Source organism: Colobus angolensis, unplaced genomic scaffold, assembly GCF_000951035.1.
Source record: "Colobus angolensis palliatus isolate OR3802 unplaced genomic scaffold, Cang.pa_1.0 Scaffold596, whole genome shotgun sequence".
NCBI classification, from domain to species: Eukaryota; Metazoa; Chordata; class Mammalia; order Primates; family Cercopithecidae; genus Colobus; species Colobus angolensis.
Genome location: NW_012119554.1, coordinates 666,347 through 678,757, shown reverse-complemented (window position 1 = coordinate 678,757; position 12,411 = coordinate 666,347). Strand labels below are relative to the sequence as shown.

Below are 12,411 nucleotides of genomic sequence, written 5' to 3'. Positions count from 1 at the left end.
AGAAAGAAAGAAAGAAAGAAAGAAAGAAAGAAAGAAAGAAAAGGAAGGAAAGAAAAGGAGGGAGGGAAGGAAGGAAGGGAGGAAGGAAGGGAGGAGAGGGAGAGGGAAAGACAGAAAGAAAGAGAGGCAGAGAAAGAAGAGAGAGAGAAAGAAAGAAAGAAAGAAAGAAAGAAAGAAAGAAAGAAAGAAAGAAAGAAAGGATGGAAGGAAAGAAGGAAGGAAGGAGAGAGAGAAGAGGAGAAGAAAAGAGAAGAGAAGAGAAGACAAGACAATTCCAGGCAGCAGTTTCACACAATGAGCAAAAGGAAACTTGAAATGACTGCAGAAGCTAGAGACTGATAAAACCCTGAAAAGCCAGGGTGTGAACCAAGCTGGCTAAGACCGACTAGACCCAACATGGCACTGGATTTGACCTGAGTCTCTCCTATGACCTCCTTCTATGCTCATCAGCATACTAAACACACACCCACTAGTACCATGGCAGTTCTGGGACACCCATATTTGGTGTACAAATGGGTGCCACCACAGTTCCGAGAAAACTCCACCATTTTCCAGGAATTTTCATGAATATTCCACCCCTTGGTTAAAGAAACCTATAAAAGTAGCCGCCCCAATCCTCGCGCGTGTCTCTCTTAAGTCTGCCTGCACTCTTTTCTTGACTATGTGTTTTTCCCTTTGCAATAAATCTCTGTATTTTCACCATTTTCTGACTCGTCCTTGAATTCATTCTCATGATAGTGTCAAGAACCTGAACACTGGGGAGGGTCAATGTCCCACCGGCATTTGGGAACCTCCCCCAGCCCAGCAGTATCATCTTTGTGGCAAGCCAGCCAGGGACATCATCACTCCCATTTTAGAACCACTGGCAACTGGTAAGCCCCGCTCCAACCTTAGTTGGAGTCCTCTTGTTCTCTGGAATTACTACTTTCTTCCTTGTTTCTTGGAGCTAACTACAGCCTACCTCCCCACTGCTCCCTCAGACTGGAAAACCCAATTCACCCTGATGAGCGACAAGCAGAGATGAGAAATTTTCAGCCTACACAGAGTAATTTTGGTTTTTGTTTGTTTGATTTTTTTTTTTTTTTTTTTAGACAGCCTTTCTCTGTCACCCAGGCTGGAGTGCAGTGGTGTGATCTTCGCTCACTGCAACCTCTGCCTCCCGGGCTCAAACAGTCCTCTTGCTTCAGCCTCCCAAGTAGCTGGGACTACAGGCATGCCCCACCAGCCCAGCTAACTTTTGTGTTTTTTGTAGAGAAGGGGTGTTTCACCATGTTGCCAGGGCCAGTCTTGAACTCCTGAGCTCAAGCAGTCCTCCTGTCTCAACCTCCCAAAGTGCTGGGATTCCAGGCATAAGCTGCCATGCCCTGCCTTACACTGAGTAGCTTTGAGGCACCATGGACCTCCCTGACATGAGGCTAATGAGAGTGGTAGGGTAAAAACCCATACCAGGCAGTGGATGGATGGTTTCCAAGGAACACTATGACTTTTTCCTGGGAAGGGTCTTCTGTTTTCCCAAGGGACCAGCTGTGCCAAGACACTGATGCTAGTTGGGAAATGTTTTCTCCTTCTTGTCTTTCTTTAAACCCTACTGTTGTGATTTTCTCTTCTCGTGCTTCTTCCTCACACTTCACCCGACAGCTTAGTGAGCTCTTTAGACACAGCAGGATAGGCCCCTTAGATACTGTTCTCTGGAATGCCAAGGGGGGGGTCCCTTCAAGGTCTCGATTTTTTGGCCATACTGAATCATCTCCACTCCCAAGCTTTACCTGGCAGTAAATGTTCAGATGGATATCAGCAAGCTTGCAAGCCCACAACTTGCCCTTCTCGACCTTCCCATTTCCAAAGCTTCAGGGGCCACGGATGCCTGGGCAACACTGAGACTCCAGGGATGCCTGGATGCCGAGGACAGTAGGGTTCCAGGGATGCCTGGACACTGAGGCAGCCAACCAAGAGAAGTGGGATGCCTGTCTCCTTGGCTTGGCCATGGAGCTGGCCAATCACAAGGGACGTTTCATAAAATGCCAGGATCAGTCCATCCATGAGGGAACCATACTGTTATTTTCCCCTTCTCTCTCAAGTCATGCCAAGGACAAGCCAAGGCCATTTGAAACGTACTCTTAAAAACTGTAATAATTTTAAACTTGATGGGCTTAGAAGAAACTCATTTCTTTCTATAACACCATTTGGCCCCAATATAAGTTGGAAAATAGGGTGCAATGGCCAGAGAATGAAACCCTAAATTTTAATACCGTCTTGCGATTATGTCTTTTTTGTGAATGTCAGGAGAAATTGACTGAAATACCATATATATAGGCCTTCATGGCTCTTTATCAAAACCCTTTATTAGCCAATCAGTGCCCAACATCAGGAGAAAATTACAGAAATTGGCTTTGGGACTCTAAATGCCTGTTAATCAAATGCTTGATGTGGCTTTTGGGATATTCAATAATAGGGACAGGGCTGAAAAGGCTGAAAAGACCCGGCATGGCAAACAATGGGATGAAGAGCAGGCCCACATGATAGCCGTCATTGTAATGCTGCAACCAGTGCCTCACAAACCGAGGGTCACCCAGATGGACGTGTCACCCATGGGTCAAACAGACCTAACAGCAGACCTACAGGCAATGGCTACTGCTTCAAGTGTGAAAAGCCGGGACACTGAAGCAATGACTGTCCCAGCCAGGGAGCCCACCTAGACCCTACCCTCACTGCCAGCGGAAGGGCCATTGGAAAAGGGACTGCTCTGAGCTCTGAAGGGAGAGAAGGACACCTGATGCCATGGCTGTAACTGAGAACTGAAGAGGCCTGAGGTTCCTGGCAGCCCCCATAAAAGTCATGGTCATCACAACTGAGCAGCCTCAGTGACTCTTGATGTGGCTGGTAAAAATATTAATGTCGTAATTGACTCAGGGGCCAGTTACTCTCTCCTAAACAGCCATACTGGGCCCTTATCCTCCAAAAGCTACAGTGTCACAGGTGTTGATGGCACCCCAAAATCAAAGTGCTTTACTTTACCCCTGAGCTGCAGGCTAGGACACTATATAGTAACTCATGCGTTTCTAGTGATGACAGAATGTCCCATTCGTTTATTGGGATGTGTGAGACCCTGACTCAACAATGGATGAATAACATGCACTGACACAGATATTCTGCTTTGCCAGTCAGCTGAGTGTCCGAGTCACTGACAGACACCAAGCAAGATGCCGTAAAGAGTCAGTGGCCACGGCCCTGACCAGCCAGCAAGACTCGTATTTATTCAGTAAAGATTAATTGACAACGGCTTGAGTCAACACACCTGTGGGTAATTAATCTGGTCGCCCCTACCCCAGAGAGGGCCATCTTGCCCACGAATCATCAAAGGTTAGTCTTAGGACCACATGAGGAAACAAGCTATTTGGATAAACTATTCTATCTTCCTTTGTACCTACTTTAAGCTCTTTACTCAAGGTAAGGATTAGGTTGCCTTCAGCCATAACCTTATCCTGAGATTTTTGCAAGAACCTTCAGGCCTTCCAAGAAGGTTTGTGACTATTACAACTAAAATTTTTCCCACCAGTCCCCTACAAGGATGGGACTTCCTAGACATCCCAATAAATGAAGGCACTTTATCAGGCCCTAGAAAGCCCTCCTTATTGGCAATGCTTGTTGTTTCTAAACCAGCCTCAGAAAAACAGGAGACTCACACACACACCCCTTGGTTAAAGAAACACATAAAGGTAGTGTTTCTTTGAGCCTGTCTCTCTCGAGTCCACCCCACTCCCTTTTCTTGAGTGTGTGCTTTTCCCTTTGCAACAAATCTCTGTATTTTCACTGTGTTCTGACTTGTGCTTGAATTCATTCTCACAACAGTTTCCAGAGCAGGGACACCAGCTGGAGGTCCCACTGGCCTTTGGGGACATCCCCCAGCCCACTGGTAGCAAGACCACTCTGGGGAGGGACAGTTGAGATGCAACTGAAAGAATCAGGGGTAGTCAGCCATGCAATGTCAAGGGTGGGAAGGGTATCTTTTGAGGCTGAGGAAACAGCATGTCGAGAATGGTGGTGAGAAGGAGCTGAAGTGTCTGCAGCAGATAGGCAGGTATGGGGACTGCAGCTGAGTGAACGGCTAAGGGACACCACAGGTGACCCGGGCGAGGCTGTGGGAGGAGTTTGGGTTTCATGGAAGGGCACAGGAGAGATTTAAGTGCAGGACTGACAAGCTCTGACTTGTATTTTTAAAAGATCCCTCTGGCTGCTAGGTGGGGACCAGATGTGAGGGGCAAGAGGTGACCCAGGGAGACCCATGGCTGGGAGGCTGGGGTGCAAGGGGGCAGGCAAGCAAGGATGGGGTCCTGGGCCATGGCGATACTGCAGAGCTAGAGGGAAATACATGGGTTTGGGAATCATTGTAGCTGAGACAGGGCAGGCCAATGACTGTGAGTAGAAAGGGGAGAGAGGAGTCCACAGCCTCTGTGACAGCCCCGCCATGACACTGCTATCCCCATCTTGACTGAGACTATCATATTATAGAAAAGAAAAGGTTTCCCATGTAGGCTGCCACACCATCTACTGACCTGAGCCCAAAGCCCTTAGTCTGGGCTATTAACGCTATAAAAATCTCCAACAACTGATTCCTTTAAGCTACAGCAGAAGGGTTCTTGTGGGAGGCATGAGCTAGGCTACGCATGCAGGTGAGGCCCTTCCTCTGCAAAGCCACAGGGAAGCCCCTTACCCAGGCTCCCAAATACTGTGCCCCCTCCATGGTAGAAGATGATGCCTCGCCGGGGTCTGGAGGATGCTGCCTTGGGCTGGAACAGCCTCACGGGTATCGTCCCAAAACGCAGGTCGATCACCACAAGTCCAGGGTCCTTTTTAATTCTCACACTATCATGTAAAAAACGGACAAATTTGGGCATGGAGCAAATTCCCAGCTTCTCAAATATATTCCCCTGTTGGAGGTAATCAAAGAAAGCCAGACGTTAGGAGAGGTTAGAATCCGGACGGTAGATTCCCCGACACTTAGAATTGTTAGGATGTTTTCATAGTTTCTCACCTGCCTCCTGTAGGTACAGGGGGCTCTTCAGGAATCCATGGGCTCTGGATTGTGTCCAGGTAGGGGGCTGGATTTTCCAACTTTTCTTCCCAAAGGCTCTTGATTACATAATGATGTGAATTTGCCAAAGGGTAGCCTAGCTTGGGGCTGACTGGAAAGAAGTCACTGACTTAGAAAAGTCAATTGTTGGCTGGGCGTGGTGGCTCATGCCTGATATCCCAGCACTTTGGGAGGCTGAGGCGGACAGATCACGAGGTCAGGAGATCAAGACCATCCTGGCCGACATGGTGAAACCCCATCTCTAGTAAAATTACAAAAATTAGCTGGGCATGGTGGCGAGCGCCTGTAGTCCCAGCTAGTCAGGAGGCTGAGGCAGGAGAATCACTTGAACCTGGGAGTCAGAGGTTGCAGTGAGCCGAGATCGTGCCACTGCAACAGAGAGAGACTCCGTCTCGGAATAAAAAAAAAAAGAAAAGAAGAAAAGCCAATTGGCCAAGGCAACTGGCCGGCAACTTCCCTCTCTATAGCTCTGTGCTGGACTCTCCCCAGTCTGGGATGCAAAGATAGTTCCTCACCTGTATCAACACGTCATTCTTCTGGGTTAGGAATGATTCCTGACTGTATCCGTATTCAATGAAAAAGAGCAACGTGAGCAATTAGGGATGTCTGTTGTGGGCTCAGGTCAAGGGAGTAATGTGTTTTTAAACTAATATGGTCACTCTACTTATAAACAATTCAGCATCTGAATATTTCAAAATATAGTTACAAGGTGTCATATTTCATGTATTAAGTACATTTCAGTGATTCTGGATAATCTCTCCCACAGACCTCACATTTGGAGCGTGTCTTTGTCATAAGGAAAACAGCAAGGGATGATAAGAATGACAAGAACAAGAACAGCTGATACTTATTAGACATTTACAATGTGCCAGTACTGGCCCAAGTGGCTTGGATCATTAACTTGATTAAATTTCTCAGCAACCTTTCTAAGTCAGGCACAATTATCAGCTCCATTTTACAAATCAGGAAATTAAGACATGCCAAAGTCAAGTTCCTTGCCCAGGGTTGTTCAACAAGTAAGATGCAAAATGTGTGTTCTCAACTGCTAAATAAGAAAGAGCTTGGGTTTCGGAGCCAAGCCTATCCAAGCTCAAGTCTGAACCCAAACTCCAATGAACTGAAAAGGCTTGTGCATCACTGTCTCTGAGCTTCAATTTTCCTTGTTTACAAAATGAGAGGCATGGTGTGTATGATCCAAAGATGAGGTGTGAGGATGGGATGTGACCACCTACATAGAGTGTCTCCCCAGTGGGTCCTGGCCAGTGTGAGCCCCACCCTTTCTCTTGCTTGCACCCACTGGGTCTTGTCCGAGGTCCCACGGACTACCCCAGTGGGTTCCCTCCATGAAGAGGTCCTCCTAAAGGAACTCCAAACAAAATAATGATTTCCCTGCTTTAGTTGGAGGAGAACGAGTTGATCCGCAAGGTGGAGGTCACCTGCTTTTCCCATCAACTGACCCACATCTGAAAATCCCAGGCCTCTATGTTGCACCAGCATGGATCTTCACCTGCTCAGCTGTGAGCTCCCTAAGTCGTGGCACCTGTTGTCGGGGTAGGCTGGCCCCAGCCCTAATCTCCCCGGTTGTCTGCCCTGTTTGCCCACACACTGTGGGTTTCTCCATGCCTCCCTTTGTTTCCTGGGAGCCTTTCTTACCTATTCAGCAGGTGGTTAGACACCAAACTGACTTTCATATCCAGCCTCAAGGGCTATGTTCATGTGGGGCCGTCCTCCTCCCTCTCACAGTAATGGCCACTGCCTTCTTGGAGACCCTCAGTACCCTGTCGCCCAGGTTGGAGTGCAGTGGCGCATCCTCAGCTCACTGCAACCTCTGCCTCGAAAGATTTCTTTAGAACTCCTCCAGGGCTTTACTGTGTGGATATGATCACCCATGTTTTTTCCTAACACCAAATCAAACGCTTCTCATGATCTAAGGTCTCAGCACCTTCCCCTCTGTCTCCAGCATCTAGAACAAGACATGTTTGTTTAGGGGATTTTGAAAAATGCAGTGTGATGTTAACCCTCCATAGGCATCGCACTACCTGGGGAGGTGTAACACCACACTGCACTGTGTGATGGCCACTGGCTCCGCCACGAAGTTACATTGTTTCGGTTTTGGTTTGGTTTTCCGATTCTGAGTCCACATTTTCTATAGCTGGTAACAGGACAGAGGCAGAGAGGAAAACTGATTATTAAGACTATACATGGGAGTATCAAGATTTTAAAAATATCTGAGGTCCAGTGGCCGGGCACGGTGGCTCACACCTGTAATCCCAGTACTTTGGGAGGTCAAAGTAGGCAGATTGCTTGAGCCCAGGAGTTCAAGACCAGCCTGGACAACATGGAGAAACCCCATCTCTACAAAAAATTTAAAAAAAAAAAAAGAAAAGAAAAGCCGGGCATGGTGGTGCATGCCTGTGGTTCCAGCAACTCGAGACGCTAAGGTGAGAAAATTACTTGAACCTGGAAGGTGACGGTTGCAGTGAGTCGAGATCGTGCCACTGCACTTCAGCCTGGGTGACAGAGTGAGACTCCATCTCAAAAAAAGAAAAGAAAAGAAATATCTGAGGTCCAGAATTTTAGATAGCTGTTGAAACTCCTTGACAAATATTGCATTGTTTGCCCTTTAAAAGAAAACCAGGCCAGGTGCAGTGGCTCACATCTGTAATCCCAGCATTTTGGGAGGCTGAGGTGGGAGGATCACAAGGTCAGGAGATCGAGACCATCCTGGCTAACATGGTAAAACCCCATCTCTACAAAAAATACAAAAAATTAGCCAGGCGTAGTGGCACGCACCTGTAGTCCCAGCTACTCGGGAGGCTGAGGCGGGAGAATCGCTTGAATATGGGAGGCAGAGGTTGCAGTGAGCTGAAAATTCACCATTGCCCTCCAACCTGAGTAACAGAGCCAGACTCTGTCTCAAAAACACAAAAGAAAAGCAATAGTGTCTGGGTGCAGTGTCTCATGTCTGTAATCCTAACAGTTTGGGAGGCCGAGGCAGGCAGATCTCTTGGGCCCAGCAGTTCAAGACCAGCCTGGGCAACATGACAAAACCCCATCTCTATAAAAAATGCAAAAAATTATCTGGGCATGGTGGCAGGCGCCTATAGTCTTAGCTACTCAGGACGCTGAGGTGGGAGGATCACCTGAGCCCAGGAGGTCGAGGCTTCAGTAAGCCATGATTGTCCCACTGCACTTCAGCCTAGGTGGTGAGAGACTGAGACTGTCTCAAAAAAAAAAAAAAAAAAAATGAAGAAGAAGAGAAAGAATAGCAATAGTGTCTGTTATATTACCTTCGTATTTTTTAGTAAGGCTGAAATTGTCCATAGCAACTTTTAAATCTATAATAATTTCAAGAAATGCTACATCCTTGCCTTCAGGGATTTGATAAGCATACTATGAATAACTGACTTTTACTGAGCCTTTCTAAGTACCCAGCACTGTGCTGTGCATTTTCAATGCTTTTCTCATTTAATCCCCACATCCCCCCATAAAAAGCCTCCCCAGGGACACACACAGTGGTTCACGCCTGTAATCCTAGCACTTTGGGAGGCTAAGGCAGGAGGACTGCTTGAATCCAGGGGTTTAAGATCAGCCTTGGCAACATAGCAAGACCCCATCTGTACAAAATATCAAAAAATTAGCCAGGCATGATGTGATGGTACACGCCTGTGGTCCCAGCGACGTGGGAGGCTGAGGTGGAAGGATCACTTGAGCCCAGGAGGTGGAGGCTGCAGTGAGCCATGTTCATGCCACTGTACTCCAGCCTGGGTGACAGAGTGAGACCCTGTCTCAGAAAAAAAATCCTCACTTTTCAGAGAAGAAAATAAAGGCTTAAAAACATGAGTCCACAAAGAGAGTAAGTGAGGGCTTCAGGGCTCAGAGGGTTGGTCTGACACCAAAACAAAGCTCTTGATTTCCTGGCCATACGCTCTTTTCAGCTTTTTCCTTGTCCTCCCTAAACTTTTTGTTCCTGTGTTGTCTATCTGTCCTCTGGAACCCAATGAACATGTCTTCATCCTCATCATCGTCACCCCACGATGGGCAGTGCGCCCCGGGAGGCCCCAGTGCTGGGGGGATCGAGAGAGGACGCCACAAGCTGAACCCACCCTTTCAGTGGCTGCAGACCCATCTCAGAGTCTGCTGTGAGCAGCCCGTAGCAGCTGTCGTCAGTAGATGCTTAGCTTGTAGACTACTTTTGAGGAGAAACACAGAAGGTTAAAAAAAAGTCACCATTTCTCTGGGCCACCTGGACATCCTAGGCCCTCGTTTGAAGTCCTGGGCTTCAATTTCCCTTGTTTCAGAGTCCCTTGTCCTGGGGCTCTAACCCAACCAGTAACTCCATGTGGATTGCAGCCACTGGCTTGAGACCGCCTAATTCCAGGCTGGTTGCATTCCCCACATGACAGAGACAAGAGTACTTCCTACGTCCTTGCCCTGTCTCCTTGAGTCAGTAGCATCGATGCCATTGCACACTGAACTTGTTCATTTCTCTAAAAGCGATCTTTTAGAGAATGTGTTTGTTACCCCCGGGAACACTTCCAGCTGCACAGAAACGTATTTTATGAAATGACTAAACATCTCTATAAACATATTAACCCTCTCAGATGAGGAAACTGAGACACAGAGAGGTTAAGTAAACGGTGCAGGACCGCGCAGTGAGTGAGTGGCAGAGCTGGGACACACTCAAGCAGTCCGGCTGCTGTCTCTGTTCCTTATTCCTAAGCCCTGCTGTCAGTTGAGCGTGGCCCCCTCATCCTCCTCCACAGCTGCCCTGCGATCAGCAGGAGCTGTTTAGCTTCCATGAGGTCTCCACCCAGGGTTGGGACACCGGGGTTAACTCAGGTTGCCTGCCACAAACAAGAGGTCAAACCATTGTTTCCAAATCCACTGCAGCTCTAGGTGTGTGCTGGTCCACCCCAAACCCCCAACCCCTAAGCCCTGCTCAGAGCCTGGCTGGCACGGCCACTCAGAAAAGCTGGGTGAATCCATGTATGATTGTATCAACAAAGGTAAGCACCTACCAGATATCAGGCTCTGTGAGTGGAACTGGGCTTACAGAGACGAATAGGGAAAAAAACACCTGTGAGGTCAGGGGCGGTGGCTCACACCCGTAATCCCTACACTTTGGGAAGCCAAGGTGGGCAGATTGCTTGAGCCCAGGAGTTCCAGACCAGCCTGGGCAACATAGCGAAACCCTGTCTCTACCAAAAGTACAAAAATTAGCCAGGCATGGTGGTGCACACCTGTAGTCCCAGCTACTTGGGAGGCTGAGATGGGAGGATTGCTTGAGCCCAGGAGGCTGAGGCTGCCTTGAGCCATGATTGCACCACTGCACTCCAGCCTGGGCAACAGAGCAAGACCCTGTCTCAAAAAAGTAAAATAAAATAGAAACAACCTGTAGGCAAGTCAGTGCACCAAGGGTGAAAGATGGTGCGGCTGAAGGAGGTGCAGGGGCTGTCAGGCCACAAGTCTGTAAGTCTGAAATTGTTTTTGAATTCTCAGAATAAAGTCCAGTGATTGGCACTTGGTAAATATTTGATGCTGAAGGAAGAAAGGAAAGGAGTTAGAGAGATCAGGAGAGAGGAAGGAAGAAAGGAACAAAAGAAGGAAGAGAGGGAGGGAAGGAAGGAAGGAAGGAAGGAAGAAAGGAAGGAAGGGAGGGAGGGAGGGAAGGAGGAAGGGAGAGAGGGAGGGAACGAATGAACGAGGGAGGGAGGGAGGCAGGGAAGTAGATAGGGAGGAAGAGAGAGAATGAAGGAAGGAGAGAGGGAAGGAGGAAGGAAGGAGGGAGGGAAAGAAAGAAGGAAAAATGAAGGAAGGGAGGGAAGGAAGGAAGGCAGGCAGGCAGGCAGAGAGGGAGGGAGGGAAGGAGATAGGGAGGAAGAGAGAGAATGAAGGAAGGAGAGAGGGAGGGAGGAAAGGAAAGAAGGAAAAAAGGAAAGAAGGGAGGGAGAGAAGGAGGGAAGGAAGGAAGGAATGAAGGAAGGAAGGGAGGGAGGGAGGAAGAAAGGCAGGCAGGCTATGGGAAGGGAGAAGGAATGAAGGGAGGAGAGGGAGAGGGAAACAGAACAGCAGATACAGAAGAGACAAGTCTATCTTGAGGGAGTCTGAAGAGAGAGAGACAGAAGGGAAGTGAAAGAGGGAAAAGAGGGTAAGCTACTGAGAGCAAGAGAAGGAGCCCCGAGGTTATGACGTAGCCTGAGAGTAAACTCACCAAAGTGACCAGGTAGAGGAATATGCAGTGCAGGAATCTCAACTTGGCAGGATGCTGCAAGGTAGCAGGGACATCCGTGGTGAGGAAGTGCTCAAAGACAGCCCAGACAAAGACACCCAGGAAAAAAACGGGCAATGCCAAGAGTAGCACTAGCCATGGGACAGCCATGTTCCTGGGGCCTCGAGGAGCTGCTGCCCTGAGGAGCTTGCCTGAGAGCTTCTGTGAAGAGGACCTGGCTGGGTTACACCCTCCGCCTCCTCCACCCCACTCTCTCTGGGCTAAGCCTGACACAGTGGCCTGACTTGGCTTCTCAGGGGATGCACAAAAGAGCCAATGGGAGCTGGAGGAACCTGTTTCCCTAAGCAATGTGGAGACCCAGAAAAATCAATACTGCCCCTCATAGGGAGTCTTGGAAGGTGAGTTTCCCAAAGATCTTCAGGAAGATCAGGCTCAAATGGGCATCTCAGCTCCTGGGAACCCTAGAAAAAGATCTAGGGTTGTATAAGGCCTCCAGGGCCTGATCCTTCGACTGTAAGATAGGCGACTTGGCCAGCTTTCCTCGTCAGGGTGTGGTTAAGGTGAGCACAGCACATCTCACCCCAGCTCCCCCGCTAGCTGCCCTAACCCCAGCTTTGTTTTGTTTATTGAAACAAGGTCTCACTCTGTCACCGCCTATGCATGCTCCGGGCCTCTGGCCAGACCAGGGCAAAGATTGGCTTGTTTTCTGGTAGTAATAATCTTCTGGGGTCCTGGGATGGGAGAGAGGAATGCCATTGCAGGCAAAACTGGGCTTTATCCAGCCTCATATTCCGCCTCTAAAAATGGTGCCAAGGGCTGGTTTGGGGAGAATTTTTATCCACGTTACTTTCTTCTAAGAGAGAAAGACATGATTGGAACCATTTTGGGAAATAGGCTTTGAGCCAGAAAATTTTAGAAATTTTAATTTGGGCCGAGCACGGTGGTAATCCCACCTATAATCTCAGCACTTTGGGAGGCCGAGGCGGGAGGACCACTTGAGGCCAGGAGTTCGAGACCAGCCTGGCCAACACGGTGAAACCCCGTCTCTACCCAAAATACAAAAATCAGCCAGGCGTGGTGGCATACG

General features: G+C 48.6%; 1 protein-coding gene across 1 annotated transcript in view; it reads right to left on the bottom strand.

Annotated features, from left to right (window-relative positions):
• The window catches only part of AADACL4 (arylacetamide deacetylase-like 4), a 20,709-nt gene extending 9,235 nt beyond the window's left edge, over positions 1 to 11,474 (bottom strand). Inside the window, exons 1-2 of the mRNA XM_011962549.1 lie at positions 11,307 to 11,474; positions 4,712 to 4,928 (exon numbers count right to left, since the gene is read on the bottom strand). Coding sequence (XP_011817939.1) covers positions 4,712 to 4,928; positions 11,307 to 11,474 — 385 coding nt within the window. The remainder of the gene's footprint in view (positions 1 to 4,711; positions 4,929 to 11,306) is intronic.
• Between the last annotated feature and the right edge of the window lie 937 nt (positions 11,475 to 12,411).